We start from the raw sequence: 22780 nt of genomic DNA on the forward strand, positions 1-22780 counted from the left end.
GCGTAATGAATGTAATGTACCAAGCATATGATTATGTATAGTGTCTAAAGTGGACATGATGATCTTTGACCAGCATCAGAATATAGTGGAGCAGGCACAAAGGACCGAAGTACCTATTTCTGTTGATTGTATATGAACAAAAAAAATCAGTTTGAAGTTATTGGGTTATTTTTGGTTTCCTGCAGATTGTAAAATTACCTATCCCTTGTCTGTAACAGTAATAGAGGCTTTGAAGAAAACAATGTCTGAAGCATCGTACACGCTGCAGGTCCCTACATCAGTTTGAGCAGTTCAGTTTAATCACATTCTTAAACAGACTCCTGCCATTAGCCCCTATGTTATAAATGTGTCTTTTCAGTCTACTATTGACTCTGACCACCTGTTCATGTTCCTCTTTTTGTTAAATCCTTTTGTTGAACCCCCTAAGTGCTGTCATCAGGTAAGGAACTGGAAAGAGCTCTTTGATCCTGACAGCGCGAGGGAGCTTGACTAACGTCAGTGGAACATTTTCTTTAGCCTTGGGTGTTTCAGTGATGTTGCCATTACCGTTCATACTGTGATTTTTCAGCTTCCCCACCCTGTCAGGGAAAATAACTAACTTGATTCCTGAATTATATCAACATTCAGTATTAAAAAAGTGAGAAGAAAGCAAGAAGGAATTCCAATTTTGCGCTAAAATGTTTTGATAGATGTGGTATTTATGAACATAAGAAATAGGAGCAGGAGTAGGCCATCTAGCCCTTTGAGCCTGCCCCGCCATTCAGTAAGATCATGGCTGATCTGAAGTGGCTCAGTTCCACTTTCTGGCTTTCTCCCCATAACCCTTAATCCCCTTGCCTACCAAAAACCTATCTACCCATGTCTTAAATATATTTAGCGAGGTAGCCTCCACCACTTCAATGGGCAGAGAATTCCAGAGATTCACCACCCTTTGAGTGAAGAAGTTCCTCCTGAACTCCATTCTAAACTGTGCCCCCCCCCAGCCCCCCCCCCCCCCCCCCCCCCCCCCCCCACCTTATCTTGAGGCTGTGCCCTCTAGTCCTGCTGTCCTTTCTGAGCGGGAAGAACCTCTCCACCTCTACCCTATCCATCCCGTTCATCATCTTATACGTTTCAATAAGATCCCCTCTCATCCTTCTAAAGTCTGTTAGGTACATTGTATTGAATTCAAAGTGATTTGACTGATCTTTGCTGCAAAGCAGTTTTTTTTTTGCATCTTTCTTATCCCACCCACAGGTGAGAGCTCTTTAAAGCAAGGCAAAGAAACAACATTACCACTGTGGTAACTTGGCTGAATAGGTAAACATGCTGTCTTTTAAGCATGTTGCTGACCAGTCTGATTTAAATGTGCATCTATGTTACGCACAGCAAAGAGAATGCAGGTAACTGTCAAATTTGCTGTGAATTTAGGGAGACAATTTATGATGTCTCTTGCAAATCTAATCTAGTTCCATCTGAAGCCCGTTCTTTGAAGAACGTCAGTACAGTAATGCAGGATGCTTAAAACTGAAAAAAAACACACACACAGCGGATGTACTTATTTCAGAAGTACTGTTGAACTGGAAGAGATTGAAGGCAATCTGGCAGTCAAGATAGATATAACTAATAATGGTAGGAAGGACTATTACTTACGTGGCGAAAAACTGCAGCACGCGACGGTGCAGAGGGACCTCGGGGTCCTTGTGCATGAGTCGCAAAAACCCAGCTTGCAGGTGCAGCAGGTGGTCAGGAAGGCGAATGGGATGCTGGCCTTCATAGCGAGGGGGATTGAATATAAAAGGGAGGTCTTGCTGCAGCTGTATAGGGCATTGGTGAGGCCGCAGCTGGAGTACTGTGTGCAGTTTTGGTCGCCGTACTTACGCAAGGATATTTTGGCCTTGGAGGGAGTGCAGAGGAGGTTTACTAGGCTGATACCAGAGTTGAGGGGGTTGAGCTATGAGGAGAGGCTGAATAAACTGGGCTTGTACTCATTAGAGTTTAGAAGAATGAGGGGAGATCTCATTGAGACGTATAAGATGATGAATGGGATGGATAGGATAGAGGTGGAGAGACTCTTCCCGCTCAAAAAAGACAGTAGGACTAGGGGGCACAGCCTCAAGATAATGGGGGTGCGGTTTAGAACGGAGTTGAGGAGGAACTTCTTCACTCAAAGGGTGGTGAATCTCTGGAATTCTCTGCCCATTGAAGTGGTGGAGGCTGCCTCGCTAAATATTTTTAAGATGCGGGTTGATGGGTTTTTGATAAGAGAGGGGATTAAGGGTTATGGGGAGAGGGCGGGAAAGTGGAACTGAGCCACGACAGATCAGCCATGATCTTATTGAATGGCGGGGCGGCCGGCTCGAAGGGCTAGATGGCCTACTCCTGCTCCTATTTCTTATGTTCTTATGTTCTTTTATGTTGAATAATTGCAGTGAAGCAATCGAGAAAGCTTGCAGAATATTGAGCTGTTACCGAATCAACCTGGTATACATTAGAGACCATCCTACGTAATTTTGAAGCTGTGTGACACTCTAGTCCAGTGACCCTTCTACTAATGCACTTAGTTAAGACCATTTTGCACAAGGGCAACTTCTAAATCGTAAACGTAGTAAAGAAGGGTCGAAAGGCTGAATCCTAATGTTACAACTAAGGTATGTGAATAAAGTTGAATCAAATTCATGCCTTGGTAATTCTTTGCAAAGTCTAATCCTTCCATTTATATCTGCATCAGTTTGTACTGTGCCATATTTAAACTTTTAATCCAGTCTTGAAGTTACAAAGCCATTGCACATTATTTACTTTCTACCAGAAGATGGCACAGCACTATCTCATGCATGTCTAATGGAATGATGAGAATCACAGAATACTACAGTGCAGATGAGGCCCTTCGGCCCATCGAGTCTGCACAGACCACATGAAAGGCTCTGACCTACCCACCTAATGAATAGAATTACAGAATATTACAGTGCAGAAAAGAATTTGGAATAGAATTTGCCATGATGGAATTTTAAATGAATGTTTCAGCAGATGACTGTCATAAATGCTGACCATGGAATGGGACTGAGCACAAATGGATCAAAAGATTTGAGATGAGACAACAAATCTCAGCTGGTGCAGAAATTGGGGCACCCTTGGAATAGGGAGTGGGAAGAAATCAACCAGGATGCCTCTTTCCAGTTTCCTCATGGTCCAGTGCAAGCTAATGTATAAAGAAAAATCCTGGACTCAGTTGAGTGCCTCCATGTATGCAAGCACTTACAGCCTCCTCTCAGTCCAAAATGGTCTTTCTTTTACCTTGAGCCACTGCCTCATACTGCTGGAATCCCCAGCCAGAGGAAGCAGTTTTTCAGAATTTTATGTTTCAGTGAGATCAACTCTCATTCTTCTAAATGCCAAAGAGTTTGACTCAATTTGTCCTCATAGGACAGCCCTTTCATCCCAAGAATCAATCTATTGAACCTTGAATGTTTCCATTCTAAGCAAGAACACCTTTCCTTTGGCGCAGTGACCAGAATAAGCACAGACAGGTCAAGAAGGACAAGGAGGGATAGTTTGTGAGTCACATGAGATGCAGTTGCGATTTTGGTAAGAACCATTGTGATACTGTACAGAAGAGGAAACTTCATTGCTATCTGGAAGAGAATCCAAATTTCCTTCTATGTAATTAAGTTATTTTTACTGGTATTGCTCTAGCAAAAATTCTCTGTACACTGTCTAAAGTCTTATCCCTTTTCCAAAGTGTGGTTCCCAGAATTCGCCTCACTACTCCAGCATGGTGCCTAACCAGTGTTTAGAGAGCAAAGGATCCCAAATTTTTTTTTCATGTGCCTACTCAAAGTCTCCTGTCAGCTTCAAAGCTTTGTGTACAAATACGCCCACATCTAGACCTGCTTTAAAATTATACCATTTACTTCATATTACTTACCCTCACTCTTCCTGACATAACTAATCAGGTGACATTTCTCTGCTTTAAACTTCACCTGTCATGGTTTCTCACCATTTCAGTCATCCCCCTGGAGTCTGTTACTGTTGACTGCACTTCCAATTTAATGTCATCTGAAAATTTTGAAATTTTGCCCTGTGTACCCAAGTCAACGTCATTAATGTACATCAAAAATACAGTGAACCCAACATTAATCCCTGGGGAACACCACAGTACACTTCCCTTCAGTCTGAGAAAAGAACTGTTACCACTCCCTGCTACTTTGTGGCCCCAAGCCAATTCCATACCAGCACAGGCATTGCCTCTTCAATGGCACGTTTTAATTTTGCTAACAAATCTTTTTGTGGTATTCGTCAAAAGTCGATTGAAAATCCATAAATGCATCAACTGCTTTACGCTCACCAGTCCTCTCCATTGCTTCATCAAAAAATCTTGATTAATCCATAATGATTTTGAACGCAGCAATAATCTAGCCTTGTTTTACAGTACAACAGTGACATTGCAGATAAGTAACATTTAAAAAGTCAATAAGCAAGTAACCACCGAGAGACACAAGTTTGGGATACTGTTCTGAAGCTTTTTCTCATCAGAATAGATAGCAAAAACATCATCACTGACAAGATAATCTGTTTAATTATTTTGGTAATGAAGGATTAACAATAGTTATGTCAACTACTGATGGATACTTCACACACCTTCGTCTTAGTGACTGTGTGGACTTTGAAGATATAAATAGGTGCGTTATCTAGAACAAAAATGCTTAAACGTGTAGTGCTATTCATAGATGTTCAGTAGTCCCAATAGACTTATGGAGAAATTGGTTGCAAATTGCTTCATCCCAGTGAAGCAGTGAGTACTTATTCCTGATTGTGAACTTTATTTCAGTGACTGAAATGGGAAAAAAAAGCAATGGACTGTCTCTTTGCCATTGCTAAAGCCTCATTAAGCGTATTTAAATTGAAGGCTGTTTACAAATCTCTTCAGATGTGCATGATAGTTAAATCTCAGCTAATAGGTGATGGCAAGTGTTTCAAGAATTTTTGCTTGCATCCAAGAAAGACCACAATATGGGTCTTTCAACAAGGAAGGCAAAAAATGTTGTGTTTGATTAATCATTGGTGGCTGTCCTATGTGAGCTGCCAATGAGAACTATGGCATCAGTAAAGGTTTGCCACAAATTCATTCCCACCTGAAATCAAAACCAGCTTTATTTTTGGGTGGACCTTTGGGCAAACACAGAAGCATGTTTGACATTTTAGGCCTGATAGCATAAGTATTTTCAACAGATTCATGTGGAGCCGTGGAAACTGCATATATACATTCCAATATTTAGGCTTTAAAATTATGTCTCCTTTTCTGAGATTATTACGGGTCACAACTAAAGTTAGTGTATATGTTCATAGATTTTTTTTAGAGTATGGGATCAAAACCTTTTTTTGGAAATGTTCCATTTGGAATAGGAGTGAGAATTTCTGAATCTGTACCTCAATGAACTCAAAATCTGGCTGGGATTTGAAATTTCCACACTTGATGTGCCTTTCTTTGATTGTTACTTTATCATCAATAATGCCACCAAGCTGGCAATTTTTTGGTGGAAGAATGAGGTGGCTTGTGACTATATTGAAGAGGATTCAGGGCAAAATAAATATAAACCATTCTTGCCCAAGGGGCCATTTACAAACAAATTAAGAGTACTTTCCTGCCATTTCAGCTCCAGGTGCTATTAATTCCCTTTTTAATCTTCACATATCTAATATATCAATATCCATTCCCATATTGAGAGAGCAAATACCCAAAGTAATTTGTGAACTTAATATTGCAGCCCACAAGACAACAACAAGGAATGATCTGAATGAAAGTTGCACTGTTAATTAATGATGAAATGCGAATAATTGGGAAATAGCTTACATACTCAACCAACAGTGAGTGCATTGTTATCTCAGTCGTTACGATGAAGTAGCAATACAAAGTGTTTGTGTTGTTTCCGTCAGTTCAGAAGAAAATTCAAATAAGTCAGTTTTCTGACACACCCAGTTGGTGTGTATTTGCCATGTTTTGTGGACCCGGGTTAGATTGCACATTCAACGCACACACTGTTGTAAATGTTTACTTGACAACTTGTGTTCAATTGCTTTAGTAACGTTTACTTTCTGTTTCTACAGTTACTGATGAGGAGGTGAGAAGGCAAATTTCCGAAGAGCTGGCGCAAGAAAGGGCCAGGCAAGATTTGAATCTCCAAAAGAGGTTAGTTTGTGTGTGTTATTTTTAAGACTTTGTCCCAGCATCCTCCCCTGTATTCTGACATGATATCCCATTATCTGCCTGTCTCTTGCCATCTAGAATACACCTCCTTAAAATGTGAATTCCTTTCATCAATGGTTGCTGTTTCTGCATTCTTTGGCAAACTTAAATTTAGTGACCGATTCTACCATGCTTCTTTCTACTTTGATATGATTAGACATCAGCTCTTGTGAAATACAAATGTTAAAACATTTAAAAAAATGAGGCATTTTTCGTTTTAGTTTATACCATACTTTAACTGGCTTTGTGATCGTGGCTACGCTTGAAAGCAATTTGTGATATGTTAAGTGTTTTAGGAAGTGTTGAGAGATGTAGCGAAGTTTCATATAAATGCAGGTTTTAGTTTCCAACTTTAGTCTTATATAATTCAGTGTTGAAGGCTACTTTAATGTTATACCTCCCCTTAAGGTGGGCATGGTCCCTTTTTTTCAACTAAAATATGAAGCCATGTTCAGTTGGACTCAACTTCTCTATCCTTCTGAGTGACACGGTGGCACAGTGGTTAGCCTCACAGCACCAGGAACCCAGGTTCAATTCCTGGCTTGCGTCACTGTCTGTGTGCAGTTTGCACGTTCTCCCCGTCTCTGCATGGTTTCTTCGCGCAGCCTGAAAGACGTGCTGGTTAGGTGCATTCGCCATGCTAAATTCTCCTTCAGTGTACCTGACAGAAGCTGGAGTGTGGCAACTTGAGGATTTTCACAGTAACTTCATTGCACTGTTAATGTAAGCCTACTTGTGACTCTAATAAATAAACTTAAAACCTATCCACTCCCTACAAGTTAGATTGCAGAATCGTGATACTACAAAGAACAACCCAGCACGGGAAACAGGCCCTTCGACCCAATGAGCCCGCGCTGCCGCATCCTCCTACACCTACCCTGCCCTGCCCTGCGTGTATGCGAGTGGAACCCCTAACTTAGCCAGATTCAGGGGAGAATAGTGTCAATTTGGTATACCAATCAGCCCAAGAACACATCTTTGGGGTGTGGGAGGAAACCGGAGCGCCCGGAGGAAGCCCACGCAACCACAGGGAGAATGCATAAACTCCCACAGACACAGGCCCAAATCCATGTATCTGCACAGCTAGCAGTGCTAGTCTCTGAGCTGTTGCGGCGCCCGTCTACCGGTTCAGGATCAAGCACACACACCGACACGAAGTACTAGGCCACTCCCGGAACCTCCAAGAGCAGCCCACGCACGACCCACTGTGTGCATGCCCCTTGTTTGACAACAAGGTGGACCTCCACCTGCGGAATAAAAAGACAAAAACGTTAACATATAAGTCTGCATTTCCGGTGTCTCCCGAGGCTCTGACCCTATTTAATACCCCCTACTATAACCCTCCATCCTTGTTTCGCTCATGTGTCTATCTAAGTAAACCTTAAACAAGTCCAACGTGCCTGCCTCCACCACCCTACTCGGTAGCGCGTTCCATACCCCCATGACCCTCTGCGTGAAGAACCTTCCTCTTACATCCAAATTATACTTCTCCCCCCTCACCCTTAGATCATGACCTCTCGTAATTGTACCCAATCTAGGGAGCAGCCTACCACTATTGACTCTATCTATTCCTTTCAGTATCTTATATACCTCTGTCATGTCTCCCCTTAATCTCCGGCTTTCCAAGGAGAAAAGTCCCAGTTTCTCCAACCTTTCCTCATAACTCAGTCCTTCCATGCCAGGCAACATCCTGGTAAACCTCCTCTGCACCCTCTCCAGAGTCTCCACGTCCTTCCGATAGTAAGGTGACCAGAACTGGACGCAGTACTCCAAATGCGGTCTAACCAACGTTCTGTACAACTGAAGCATTAGACGGCAGCTCCTGTACTCTACACTCCTTCCTATAAAGGCTAGCATTCCATAAGCTTTCCTCACAACCTTCTCCACTTGTGTCGCAACCTTCATAGACTTGTGAACCTGCACTCCCAGGTCCCTCTGTATTTCTATACTCCTAATCGGTCTACCTTTTATCACGTAGCTCCTCTCTGCATTATTCCTTCCAAAATGCATCACCTCGCATTTGTCAGGATTAAATTCCATCTGCCACCTATCTGCCCAATGTACCAACCTATCTATATCCTGCTGTATCACCTGACATTCCACCTCAGTATCCGCCAATCCTGCCATCTTGGTGTCATCCGCAAACTTGCTGATCACACCACGTACGCTCTCCTCCAAGTCGTTTATGTATACTACAAAGAGGAGAGGTCCCAGTACTGAGCCCTGCGGCACGCCACTGGTCACTGGCCTCCAGCCCGAAAAGGCCCCTCAACAACTACCCTCTGTCTCCTATTGCCCAGCCAGTTCTCAATCCACCTAGCTACCTGTCCTTGTATCCCATGCACCTTAACCTTTTCTACCAGCCTACCATGAGGGACTTTGTCAAACGCCTTACTGAAATCCATATAGATGACATCAACGGCTCTCCCATCGTCAACCGTTTCAGTCACCTCCTCAAAGAATTCTACCAGATTCGTAAGGCAAGACCTCCCTCTAACAAAGCCATGTTGCGTATCCCTAATCAGATCACAACGCTCCAAATGCTCATACATCCTACCCCTGAGTATTTTTTCCATTAATTTCCCTACCACCGATGTCAAACTCACCGGTCTATAATTTCCAGGGTTATCCTTACTACCTTTTTTAAACAGCGGTACCACATTAGCTACCCTCCAGTCTTCTGGGACCTCACCTGTGTCCAAAGAAGAGACAAAGATTTGCGCCAGAGGCCCAGCAATTTCATCTTTCACCTCCCTAAGCAGCCTGGGATAAATACCATCAGGCCCCGGAGCTTTATCCGTCCTTACGCTACCTAAAAGCCCTAGCACTTCCTCCCTCGTAATAGATATTTCCTGCCACTGATCCACAGCTCCCTCCAAGACACTGCACGACACCGAACCCCTCTCCTTCGTGAATACCGACGCAAAGTATTCATTCAGGATCTCCCCCATTCCCTCCAACTCAATACATAACTCCCCACCTTTGTCCCTAAGAGGACCAATTTTCCCTCTAACTACTCTCTTGCTCCTAATATAGGAATAAAATGCCTTTGGATTTTCCTTAATCCTTTCAGCCAAAGCCATTTCATGCCCTCTCTTCGCCCTTCTAACTCCCCTTTTTAGCTCCCTCCTACTCTCTCTATATTCCTCCAGCGCACTCTCCGTACCCAGTTGTTTCGACCTAACATACGCCTCCCTCTTCTTCCTTACCAAGTCTTCGATACCCCCTGTAATCCACGGCTCTCTAATCCTACCTTTCCCATCCTTACGCTTAACCGGAACATGCCTTTCCTGCATGGAAAGGATTGCATTTGTTCCAGTGATTGGTAATAAATCTTATGATACTTGATTACTATTGACCTCCATAAAGCTGAATGTGCAATATAAAATGCTGTGTTCAAGGTGTAGCAACTCACTCCTTGCTTCAAGGATTGTTAAAGTTCAACTTCCCATACCCCCATGGAAAGAGATCACTCTTCAGTACTTATTTAACAAAACAACAAAGCATCAATAGGAATTATATGCAGAAGCGAGATTGCCACAGCATCATAGGTAAAAGTGTTTATTTAATACAGTGATTAACATAATGCAACATTTCAGAGCCCGTTATTTATCAAATTCATTCATCATAATCTGAGAAGCACTTGTGTTTTCTAAACATGCTCCAGTTGTAATGAAGGTCATTCTTCATTAGCAGTTTCTAACACTGGTGAATCACAAGGATGAGTAAATGGGAGATACACTATTAAGGAAAAAGACAGTTTTCCCTCCTCATTTAAAGGAGTTGTGCAATAATGTTAGGAAAGTTGCATTTGAAATGTGGAATTCCTGGAGCTGAATTCATTGAGACAAGCTGTGATTGAATTAAAGCCTAGTAAGTAGTCTCACAACACCAAGTTAAAGTCCAACAGGTTTATTTGTTAGCACAAGCTTTCAGAACATTGCCCCTTCATCAGGTGAGTGACTTTAACCTGGTATTGAGACTGCTTGCCATGCCTACGCCAGTCCAATGCTGGCACCTCCATAGCACGAATTAAAGCCATTGAGCCTCAAGATTTGCAGCTGTACCACACCTTATAGAAAAACAAATCACAAATGTCAGAAATCTGAAATGAAAACAGAAGATGGTGGAAATTAGTAAGAGTGATCAAGATCAGAAGAAAAATTGAACTGATAATTCATTTGGATTTCATCCTTATGAGCAGGCAGGATCAGTCCCTTTTATTGAAGTGCCCAAAACTCAAGGGAAGAGGCAAAAAGTAGCACTCACTAGTACACGTATCCCAATTGCTTTCACAGGTCGCTTATGGATTAGCAATGTCAACTGTGACGCACTTGCCTCGAGTCAGAAGGTCATGGGTTGAAGTCCCACTTGAGAGACTTAAGAGTAAACCTCCTAGGCTGACACTCCAGTACGGTACTGAGGGAGTGTGGGTGGCATGGCAGCATCTTGGTTAGCACTGCTGCCTTGCAGCATCAGAGTTTGATTCGAGACTTGAGTGACTGTCTGTCTGTTAAGTTTGCATCTTCTCCTGATGCCTGTGTGGATTTCCTCTGAGTGCTCTGGTTTCCTCCCTCAGTCCAATGATATGCAGGTTAATTGGATTGGCCATGTTAAATTGACTCTTAGTGTTCTAAGATGTGTGCATAAAGGAGATTTGCAGGGTAATTTTGTGGGATTAGAGGTAGGATAGGGAGGGGTATGCCTGGGTAAAATGCTCTGTTGGAGGCACGATGGACTGAATGGCCTCATTCTGCACTGTAGGAATTTGATGATTCAGACAAGGTGTTAAACCAAGATTCCACCTGCAATATTAAGTTAATGTAAAAGATCCCAAGGCATTAATCCAAAGAAGAGCAAGGGTGTTCTCCCCAGTGTTGCAAATATTCCTTTTCCTCCTCCTTAGCAAGTCCCTCGGGATCGGTTGAGATGGTTGGTAAGTCTAGTGTACAATCTACAGACTTGCCACAGGTAGTGTTTGGCAGTTTGAGTAGATGAGTTGTTTGGATATTGCTGCATTCCCTCCAATGGTCAACTTCACTTTTGCAAGTTCCTGACAAAGTCTTGCAATGTATTTGTTGTTTTCCTAAATTAACCTCTTTTTCTCCATTTTGGTCAGTCATAAGTCAGGGACCTTCCATGAGTTGGCAGGGATATTTGACCACTTTTAGGATGCTTTGAATACCTCCCCAAATTGTTTTTGTTGTCTTCCTTGGATCTCAAGTACCAGTAGGGAAATTGCTTTGGGAATCTGATATCAGGTGTAGGAAGATATGCTCCTTACAGCAGAGCTGAATTTGAGTGTTAAACACCTTGAAGCTGAGTGCTTCAGCTTGGGAGAGGGGGCTGCTATTGGACTGCATTTCTTGCCACCAGATCTGGAGGATCTTGCAAAGGCACCACTACTTCTGCAATGATTTGAGATGTCAGTTGTAGCTTGTCTCCAAAGTCTCTGAAGCATAAAGGAGCATGGGCTCACTGCTGCCCAGTAAATAATAACCTTTGAGGTTCTGGTTCTTAAATACTCATTTCCTTACTCAGCTCAATGGTGATCTTGGCAATATTCATCCCTCAGCTAACATCACTAAAACGATACTCTGATCATCATCACATTGTGCTGTCTGTATTTGTTGTGTACAAATTGGCCGCCATATTTTCTGCACTACTGAATATAATTCAAAAGTACATTATTGGCTATGAAGCTGTTTGGAACCCTTTGAAGTGTGAAAGATAATAAATAAATACAAGTTTGCCTATTTTCCTTTAATAGGGCCTGTGCCTTGTTGTGGACTTGCATATTGGTTGCTATGTTTCAGGTTGTGACATGTACTCTACCAGTCAGAGAAGCTTGCACTTGAACTGCAATACTCAGAAACAATTTACATCGTGAATTTGGCTCAAGAGCCATTTCGCACACAGCAAACTCCTTTGAATGGTAATAAAGTAAATTTTATGGTGAACAAGGAGAGGCAATATAAAGTAAACAACACAATGACAACTAAGTACAGGTACGGATGGAACTGGATTTATATGTGTAAAAATTGTTGGAAGTACAACAGGGCAAGTTGAGGAAGTCATTGAAAAGGCATGCAAGATCCTGTGTTTATATATAGATGCATGGAGTACAAACACAAGAAAGTTTTGATAAACCTTCAAAAATCACTGATTTGGTCTGAACTTGGGTATTGCGTTGATTACCAGACACTGCACTTTAGGGAAGATGTGGGTCATTGGATGGGGTGCAGAAGAGATTTATGAGGAACCTGTGTGTCCTGCCGATGCAAGGTGGCCACTGATAGCCATCTGCTCAAACATCGGGTCTGTGCATACTGATACAGGCTTCGGACTGAATGAATTGTGTGGGTGGAGCAGTTGGCAGCTACTGAATGAGGACAACACCATTACTCCCCCTAACTGAGATTGGCACAGTAAGAAGTCTCACAACACCAGGTTAAAGTTCAACAGGTTTATTTGGTTTCACAAGCTTTTGGAGCACTGCCCTTCATCAAGTGAGTGAAGAATTGGGTTCACAAACAGGGCATATATGGACCCAGACTCAATTACAATATAATGATTGGAATGCGAGTCTTAACAGGTAATCAACTCTTTACAGATGCAGACTAAACGAGTGGAGAGAGGGTTAAGCACAAGTTAAAGTGCTGTGAATTGTTTCAAGCTAGGACATACCTCCTAAGAACAGGATATGGTGCTCAACTCATCGATCAGCAGTTCCAATGTGCCACAGCGAAAAACCGTATTGACATCCTCAGAAGACAAACATAGGATATGGCGGACAGGGTCCCCTTCGTCATCCAGTACTTCCCCCGAGCGGAGAAGCTACGACATTTTCTTTGGAGACTTCAACATGTTATCGATGAAGACGAACATCTCGCCAAGGCCATCCCCACACCCCCACTACTTGCCTTCAAACAACCCCATAACCTCAAACAGACCATTGTTCACAGCAAACTACCCAGCCTACAGGAGAACAGTGACCACGACACTATACAATCCTGCCACAGCAACCTCTGCAAGACATGCCAGATCATCGACATGGGTACCATCATCTCATGAGAACACTGTCCACCAGGTACATGGTACATACTCTTGTAACTTGGCCAATGTTGTCTACCTGATACATGGCAAAAAAGAATGTCCCAGGGCATGCACATTGACAAGACCATGCAGATGCTACAACAACAGATGAATGGACACAACATGACGATCACCAGGCAGGAGTGTTACCTTCCTGTCGGGAACACGTCAGTAGTCAAGGGCATTCAGTTTCTGATCTTTGGGTAAGCATTCTCCAAAGTGACCTTCAAGGCACATGACAATGCTGAATCGCTGAGCAGACATTGATAGCCAAGTTCCGCACACGTGAGGACGACCTCAACTGGGATCCAGGGTTCATGTCACACCACCTATAACCCCCACAACTTACCTGGACTTGCAAAATCTGAGTAACTGTACTGGCTTGAAACAATTCGTACCCCTTTAACCTGTGCTGAACCCTCTCTGTGCCTGTAAAGACTTGATTATCTGCTCAGACACGCATACCAACCATTATCTTGGAATTGAGTTTGTATCTACATATGTCCTCACTTACCCTGATGAAGGGACAATGCTCCTAAAGCCTGTGATACCAAATTAAGCTGGTGTTGTGAGATTTCTTACTGTGCCTACCCGAGTCCAACACCGGCACCTCCACATCATGGCTACCAACTGAGATTGTTAGGGGGTTAAAATTTCTCCTTGGATGGCACAGTAGTTAGCACTGCTGTCTCACAATTCCAGGGACCCAGGTTCAATTCTGACTGTCGATATGGAGTTTGCACGTTCTCCCCACGTCTGCATCCGTTTCCTCCAGGTGCTCTGGTTTCCTCCCACAGGCCAAAGATGTGCGGGTTGGGTGGATTGGCCATGCTAAATTATCCCCCAGTGTCAGTGAGATTAGCAGGGTAAATACATGGGGTTACGAGATAGGGGCTGGGAGGGATTGTTGAGGGTACAGACCTGATGGGCCTCTTTCTGCACTGTAAGAATCCTATTCCGAAATGGTGCCTGGGACAATGACTTGCTGTATCCTTTGGTGGCTTCTAGTTGGGAAGCTGTGGCCCAAACATTGGGCATGATTGTTTTGTTTTAATGGTTTGGAGATGGGTTCTTGTCTGGTGTTTCTTATAGTGTCGACATTTGCTTAAAAATTCATGGGTAAACTTCTTTAACAACTGTTTGACAAGCATCTCAGTTCCTGAGCTGCTCACTCCATCGTTCACAATGACGTAACAGAATAAAGCACACGCTGCATTGGAAATAAACACAGCCTTGTGAGAATGATTCCATTCAATTGCGAGGATAGACTAGTGAAGCTGGGGTTGCTTTCTTTAGAAAAGAAAGCTAAAAGGAGATTTGAAAGCAGTATTCCAAATCAACAAGTGTCTTGACTAACAGAGAAAACCATTCCCACTGACACAAGGTTAGAGAACTAGAAGCCCCAGATTTAAGGTGATTGGCAAAATAGTCAAAGGTCACACGAGAGAAAAATAATTTTGAACAGTGAGTGGAAAGGATCTGTAATCCAGTGTCTGAGACTGTGATGGAAGCAGATTAAATTGTGGCTTTCAAAAGGGAATTGGATAATTATCTGAAGAGGAAACATTTGCAAGTCTGTAGGGAAAGCTAGGGGAGTGGAAGAAATTAAATTTGCTTGCAGAGTGCCAGCACAAATGGCCCCCTTTTGTGCTGTAACCATTCTACGATTCTGTGACATTGAGAGAAATGTTAGCAAGTATATCAGAAAATTGAAACAATTCAAGGAAACATTTTAAAAAGAACTCTTAAATTGGATGATACTTGGAATGTGGAATTTCTGCTATGAATCCGTTTGGAGGAAGACTGTTAGTTACATGTCAGAGTAGTTGTTACTTGCTTGTAGAATATTGGAGAACAAGCAAACTAGTAGGACTGGATTAGGTGGCTGTGCGGAGAAAAACCTGGCCACAGACATGATGAGTTGAAGCTTTGTTTGGTGCTCAAGGTCTCTAATTGCATTAACTCCCAGCTTTTCTACACAGAATGTCATTCAATCTTTCACTTCCACCTGCACAGCCAGAACAGGCAGATGGAGCTCAGTTTAATGTCTCTTCCAAGGAGTATCATTTCCAAGAATGTTAGACACTCTGTGTGCCACTCTGGAGTGTTGTGCTAGATTATGCGCTCTCGTCTTGTGGGTGAAACCAACAACCTGCTGACTCAGAAATAAGTGTGCCCAAAAATTGAGCCAAACTCATGTTCTTGTACCGATAACCCTGCTGGAGCCAACTTTGAGTGGAGTGACCATTGACTAATTGACACTTCCAGACAGTGTATATGAAAAATACCCAGTTAATTGAGCTAGATTTAGAAGTTGTCCTCATAATTTAATCATAACAATATAAAAAGGTGGATTTTTTCAAATGATTCATGATTACCAGGAGCTGCATTTCATATAAGCAAGATAAATAGCCTTGTTTGTGTCAAAGCAGAAAAAAAGACATACTTTCATGTAAGCAGCTATGAATAGAATCTGCATGCTACTGGAGAACAATAAGTGATTTAGTACTTCAATAAGCTTTGAAAAGTACCACGGTGAATAGTGGCAGGTGGAAACCAACATGTAAAAATGCTTTAATAGTGAAATTCTCTGAATAAACTGAAAATATGCTCAGAGTTGTATTTATTTATGCAGTCAGGAAGTTGCTATAGCTCACCATGTTAATGAGCATGCTGACTCAACCAAGGTTTTTAGAACTTCCCCGAAGTCTAGAGAAGCTGACAAAGAAAAATATTCATTTCATCCAGCTGAATTGCTTTTCCTTTAATCTGGCAAATGTTTGCCGCTTTGCATGCTATCACTGTATAACAATGTTATTTATGTTTTGTAACCTGGCGGAATGCAAGTCCTCTCATGCATATATTATACAACATGGTTTTCAGGTCTCATTCAACACAATGTGAATAATAACTTCTCTGTAGCAACATTAGATAGGATTTGTTCTGTTTTGAAGTCCCCCATGTGGCAGCCACCAGGCAGAAGGCAAACATTCTCCTCCAAAGAAACCTGGGGGTCCAACTAGATAATTAAAGTATCATGAACAGGTACAGAAAACAATCAGCAAAGTTAATGAAATGATTGTCTTCAGAAATGCAGGACAAGAATACTTAGAAGCATAGAAAATAGGAGCAGGAATAGGCCATCTGGATTTTTGAGCTTGTTCTGTCATTCATTATGATCTCAAACTGGATATCTCTCTTCCCTCTACACCATTTTGTTCATTTCATCTCAAGAGCTTTATTAACTCATCTTGAAAACATATAATGATTTGGCCTCAATTGCTCTCTGTGGTAGGAAATTCCACAGACTTATCACTCTGTGTAAAGAAATTTTTCCTTATCTCCTCATAGGTGGCACGGTAGCACAGTGGTTAGCACTGCTGCTTCACGGCTCCAGGCTCCAGGGACCTGGGTTCGAATCCCGGCTCATATCACTCTCATTGTGGAGTTTGCACATTCTCCCTGTGTCTGCATGGGTTTCCTCCAGGTGCTCCAGTTTCCTTCCACAGTCCAAAGATGTGTGGGCTAAGTTGATTGGCCATTTTAAATTGCCCCTTAGTGTCCCGGGATGCATAGGTTAGAGGGATTAGAGGGTAAATATGTAGGGATATGGGATAGGGCCTGGGTGGGATTGTGGTTGGTGCAGACTAGATGGACCAAATGGCCCAAATGGCCCCTCTCTGCAGTGTTGGATTCTATGATATGATGATCTCGGTCCCAAAAGGTTTATCCTTTTATTCTTAGGTCTATGATCCCTGGTTCTGCACTTCTCTACCATCAGGAATATCCTTCTTGCATCTACCCTTCTCATGTTCAAATTTGATAGCTTTCTACGAAGTCCCTTCCCGTTGTTCTGAACTCCAGCAAATATAATCTTAACTAACTCAATCGTTCCCCTCACAGTCCTACCGTCCCAGGAATCAGTCTGGTCACCTTATCTGATCCCCCTCGATAGCAAGAACACTCGCCCTCAGATAAGGAGACCGAAACCTTACGAACTATTCCAGGTGTGGCCCTGGTCTTGTACTCAAATCGTCTTGTTATGAACACCAGCATACCATCTTCCTCCTTGGCTGCCTGCTACACCTGCATGGTTACCTTCAGCGGCTGGTGTATAAGGACACCCTGGTCTTATTGCACATTCCCCTCTCTTGAGTTTATAGCCATTCAGATAATCTGCCTTTTTTTTGCTACCAAAGTGGATAATTTATCCACATTATACTGCATCTGCCATACTTTGCCCATTCATTCAGCTTCTCCAAAACATTGAAGCGTCTCTGTGTCCTCCTCACACTCCATCCTCCCATCCAATTTTGTGTCACCTGCAAATTTGGAAATATTGCATTTGATTCTCTCATCTAAGTACCTAAATCATGAATATTTCTGTGAATAGCTAGGGTCCGAGCACTTATCTCTACAATACCCCTCTAGTCACTACTTGCCGCTTGGAAAAAGACCCATTTATTCCAAATCTTTGTTTCTTGTCTGCCAATCGGTTTTCTATCTATCTTAATACATTACCCCCAACCCCATGCACTTTAATTTTACACGCTCATCCCTTCTGTGGGACTTCGTCAAAACCCTCCTGAAAGTCTAGGTAAACCACATCCATTGGCTCCCCTTCATCAACTCTACGAGTTACATCTTCAAAGAATTCCAGTAGATTTGCCCTTTTGTTAATTCATACTGAATCTGTGCAATTCTGTCCCAGTTTTTCAAGTGTACCATGTGTAGTTTTGGTTACCATACCATAGGAGAAATATCATTGCGCTAGAGGTTAAAACAGATCTAAAAGGATGTGGATTGGAGAACTTTAATTATGAGCAGAGATTGGATAGACTACAGTCGCTTGCTTTGGAACAGAGGGATGACTGAATTGAAATGTATGAAAGAACGGATATGTAGGCTCTATCCCCCTTGGATGAGGCATTCTGATTTTGGGTAAAGTACAGGTTTGGAGGGGAATCCAAGGAAATTCTTTCATCCAGAGAGTGGTGAACATCTGTTTTAAAGGGAGAAACCATCAACCTTTGGTTATACCCACGAAATGCCATAATGTACATGGCTATGGACCAAGAGCTGGAAAAGAGATTAGATTCGATTGCGACGTGTTGGCAGGTGTAGATATCATGTGTTGCATCCAGTGCTATAAATATATTGTGGCCCTTGAACTCGGGTCAATTGACGCCGCAGACAAAGTCTTTGTCCCTCAAACTCTCGTACAATAAACCCCCTTATTGTACTCTACCAAGTTACCATAAAAGTATTAAACATACGCATTAGTATACCAGGCATCAAACTTCGTTATATATCAAGGATTCAGTCTCTGACCTAGTTTGTTAAACACAAAGTATTCAAATGTATCAGAACTTGAGAAAATATCCAAACTCATGACTTGGACTTGGAGATACAACCCGCAGCGAGACGAGTGATCAGATTCCCTGCCAATGGGCTTTGTTCCATGTTTTTGAGTCCCAGGATCAAGGTCTTGCTGCTTCTGCAGTGATTGATCCCAGGTTACTGCTGCCAATGTTTCCGAATCTCCTCTCCTTATACAGATGTTACTAGCACTGATCATGCTCACAGGACAGTCACTTATCAGTCACTATCTTTTTAATCTTGAATGCCGAAGAGTCATGACTCTGTCAAGGATTATAATTCTCTCAGGAACACAACACAGCAGTCTGTGTTCAATCACTGTCTGTTTCAGGCTTAGTAACAGCCGTTGCCGAATCAACAGTCCTTAGCCTGGTCCACCTGCTGGTGTCTTCACTTCACTGGTGCCTTCTATGGATATCCATCAGGCTACAACATGTCTGATTTTCTCTGTATATTCCTCCTGTCCCTATAGCTGGCTACCCAGGATGACTTTCCTTCCACTTTTCTCACCTTCCATACATCCTGTTAGATTATATGTCCACTCAATATATCCTTGATAACAACACTTCATTCTTTGGAAGTGATTTTGTGATCACACGTTGGGAATTGAAAAATCTTTTGAGTTGACTAAATAAAAGATGGTTCAGAGCCACGTGTCACTGCATGGACTTTAACATCAACTTTCAAAATTCATCTGGCAAGTAATGGAATGGTCTTTTGAAATCCATACTCCATTCCAAACACGAGGTCTCACTGTTACAGCGTGAAAATCCACTGGACGTCTCAGCGCCTGTTTTTGTCTACGCTGACAATACATTTCAACTGTATGTGGTAGATGCAGCGCTTCATTTTGTCAGGTAACAAAATGGTTAATAAAAAAAAAATCCAGTTATTAAAACTGATAAACATGTTGGTATCAATGGGTGCTATTCTGGTTGGAGGTTGGTGACTAGTGGAGTGCCGCAGGGATTGGTACTGGGGCCTCAACTGTTTACCATTTATATAGATGATCTGGAGGAGGGGGCTGAATGTAGGGTGACGAAATTTGCTGATGACACGAAGATGAGTGGAAAAGCAAATTGCGTGGAGGGTGTGGAAAGTCCGCAGAGAGATCTGGATTGGCTGAGCGAGTGGGCGAGGACCTGGCAGATGGAGTTTAATGTTAACAAGTGTGAGGTTATCCACTTTGGCAGAAATAATAGTAGGAGGGATTATTATTTAAAAGGCGAAAAGCTGCAGCATGCTATGGTGCAGAGGGACCTGGGGGTCCTTGTGCATGAGTCGCAAAAACCCAGTCTGCAGTTGCAGCAGGTGATCAAGAAGGCTAATGGAATTTTGGCCTTCATAGCGAGAGGGGTAGAATTAGGGAGGTCTTGCTGCAACTGTGCAGGGCACTGGTGAGGCCGCAGCTGGAGTACTGTGTGCAGTTGTGGTCGCCGCACTTACGGAAGGATATATTGGCCTTGGAGGGAGTGCAGAGGAGGTTCACTAGGCTGATAGCGGAGATGAGGGGGTTGGACTATGAAGAGAGACTAAATAGACTGGTTCTGTACTCGTTGGCGTTTAGAAGGCTGAGGGGGGATCTTACAGAGACGTATAAGATAATGAAGGGTATGGATAGGGTAGAGGTAGAGAGATTCTTCCCACTTAGAAAGGATAGCAGGACTTGAGGGCACAGCCTCAAGATAAGGGGGGTGCAGTTTAGATCAGAGTTGAGGAGGAATTTCTTCACTTAAAGGGTGGTGAATCTCTGGAATTCTCTGCCTGTTGAAGTGATGGAGGCTACCTTGCTGAACATATTTAAGTCACAGGTAGATAGGCTTTTGACAGACAAGGGAATTAAGGGTTATGGGGAGAAAGCGGGAAAGTGGAACTCATCCACTTCAGGTCAGCCATGATCTTATTGAATGGCAGGGCAGGCTCGAAGGGCTAGATGGCCTACTCCTGCTCCTATTTCTTATGTTATTATGTTCTGTTTATTCAAAAATCTATTTGATTGCATAAGACAAAAGTTTGGTGTGTACATTTTTGGCATACGTAAGCATTCAGCATTAACCCAATTGCTGTGTTAATCTTCACCATTCGTGAGCTATGTGGTGTAGGCCTTTTGTGTCAGTTGATCTGGTAGAGTACACATTTTCAAGTCCACAAGGAGTTTGTACTCAAACTCAAACTCAAAGCTGATGCACCAGAACATGTTGGAGATATGTTCCTTCAAAGGGAATGCTGAACTGAGGTTCCTTCTTCCTGTTCTTTTGGTTCAGGTGGATGTTGAAGAATCCTTGCTGCTATCTAAAGAGTAGAGATTTTTCAGTGTCCCAGTTAATATTGCTGCTTAATCAATACACATAAAAATGCCATCTTCTTGCTGTTGATAGAATCTTCTCAATAGCCATGTAGCTTTCTCGTTCGTTCATCTTACAGTAACTGCAGTTTGGAGTTTTTTATTTTTGTGCATTCTGCAGTCCTTCATTTCAAGTTCTCCATTTGTACGTTCAAAATGCCAAGCGAAGACGCTTAATTGTATCACGGAGGATGTTTCCTGCGTATTTTTTTGTGGACATTGGAGAAAGCATACTTATACATAATGGTATCTGGTTTAATTCCATGTTCTCCCATGTTCTAATGAGATGGATGTAATTATTGTATGTTGCTTATGCTGCCAAATTTATTTGTGGCTTTATCACTTTGCCAAGGGAAGTTGCTCTGAGGGAGTTGTGTTAGGGTTCAGGAAATTGAGATAAATATCAAGTGCAAGGATTGGTGAGTTTAAAAAAAATCAAAATGTGCTTGTTTAGAAGTTCAGGTAGAGTGGCATTTGAGCTTATGGTTGGAAGCATAACAAAACACACAAAATGAAATCGGAATTTTTGAGTTAAAATTAGAGTCTTGTTTAAATTTCTTGTATTGTTTGGACCAGTTGAGCTGCAGCCAACAGTCCATTTCAACATTATAGTCTCTCTGTGTCACTGTCAAAGCTTGAAAACCTGCAGCCTGGGGAAAGCATTCAAAGAAACACATTTTTCTGCACGCTGTAAGAATGCTTAAGTTGTTTCCTATATCTTGTCAGAATTAGATTCATAATATTTAATCAGTATTTGATTAGCTAAAGTTCTGTTCAGTCAGATTAACTAAGGAGTTATTCCAATGCCAGAGTACATGGTTGTATGAAAATTATATATGTACTGTGTCATTTAAGTGATGCAACTTGTTGGTTGTCCAGTCATGCACCATGTGTCAATGCAGTGCACTGGAATTATAATTTGTGGATTGACACGATCAGGAAGTGTTCTTGATTGCTATCTGCGCCCAGAAATGAGAAACTTGAAGTAAGGGCCACTTATGTAATTCATGCATGCATCCATGCAGCTTGCTCAAGAACAAAGGCGCTCAAAGAAGGGAGCCAGCAGACCCCTTGCAAAGAATGACGAGGCAGGAACGATGAGGCAGAAACAACATCGAATACAAGTTAATTGAAAGTGAATACCACTTGAATCTGTAACCGTTTTGTGTTTTGTTGTTTTAATCCAAGTTCAAATGAAGTGCGTTTTGATTTCACTTGAAAATGAATTATGGCTTCTACACTATGGCAGGCAGCTGTTTAATCCAAGAAGTAGTATATTGAGTCATGGTTTGTGTTATGGGATCGAACTGTTAAAGACATGTTGATGAATAATACAACTGACTATTAGAAGAGTTTTTACCTTAAATCAAATCAATGTGGCCTAATCTTCTCCTATAGTCTGTGAACCTGTACAATTGCTAAGACAGCTGATGTTCCAGAACTAATGCTCTGCTGTGGCTGCTGCTATGGTCTGTAATCTCCATTTGAAATTTGATGAAGGCAATATATTTACATATTGTACTTAATGGGAATCCGTTACTGGTGTTTCTTCACAAAACTTTGAACAGACAAAATGAAAACCGAAATGCTTTGAGAAACATAATGAAAATATTTTTTCTTATTTATTCGTTCGTGCCATGTGGGTGTCGCTGGCTAAACCAGCATTTTTAGTGCTCATCCCTAATTGCCCTTGAGAAGTAAGCAGCTGCTTTGAACTGCCACATTCCTTGTAGCTACAT

General features: G+C 42.2%; 1 protein-coding gene across 1 annotated transcript in view; it reads left to right on the forward strand.

Moving 5' to 3' along the window:
• chchd3a (coiled-coil-helix-coiled-coil-helix domain containing 3a) overlaps positions 1-22780 on the forward strand; it is a 303356-nt gene that overhangs the window by 68353 nt on the left and 212223 nt on the right. The window contains exon 3 of the mRNA XM_080207651.1: positions 6085-6166. Within this exon, the coding sequence (XP_080063777.1) occupies positions 6085-6166 (82 nt within the window). The remainder of the gene's footprint in view (positions 1-6084; positions 6167-22780) is intronic.

This window comes from Carcharhinus amblyrhynchos, chromosome 19 (assembly GCF_965287045.1).
Source record: "Carcharhinus amblyrhynchos chromosome 19, sCarAmb.v2.hapA, whole genome shotgun sequence".
In the NCBI taxonomy this organism is placed as follows: domain Eukaryota; kingdom Metazoa; phylum Chordata; class Chondrichthyes; order Carcharhiniformes; family Carcharhinidae; genus Carcharhinus; species Carcharhinus amblyrhynchos.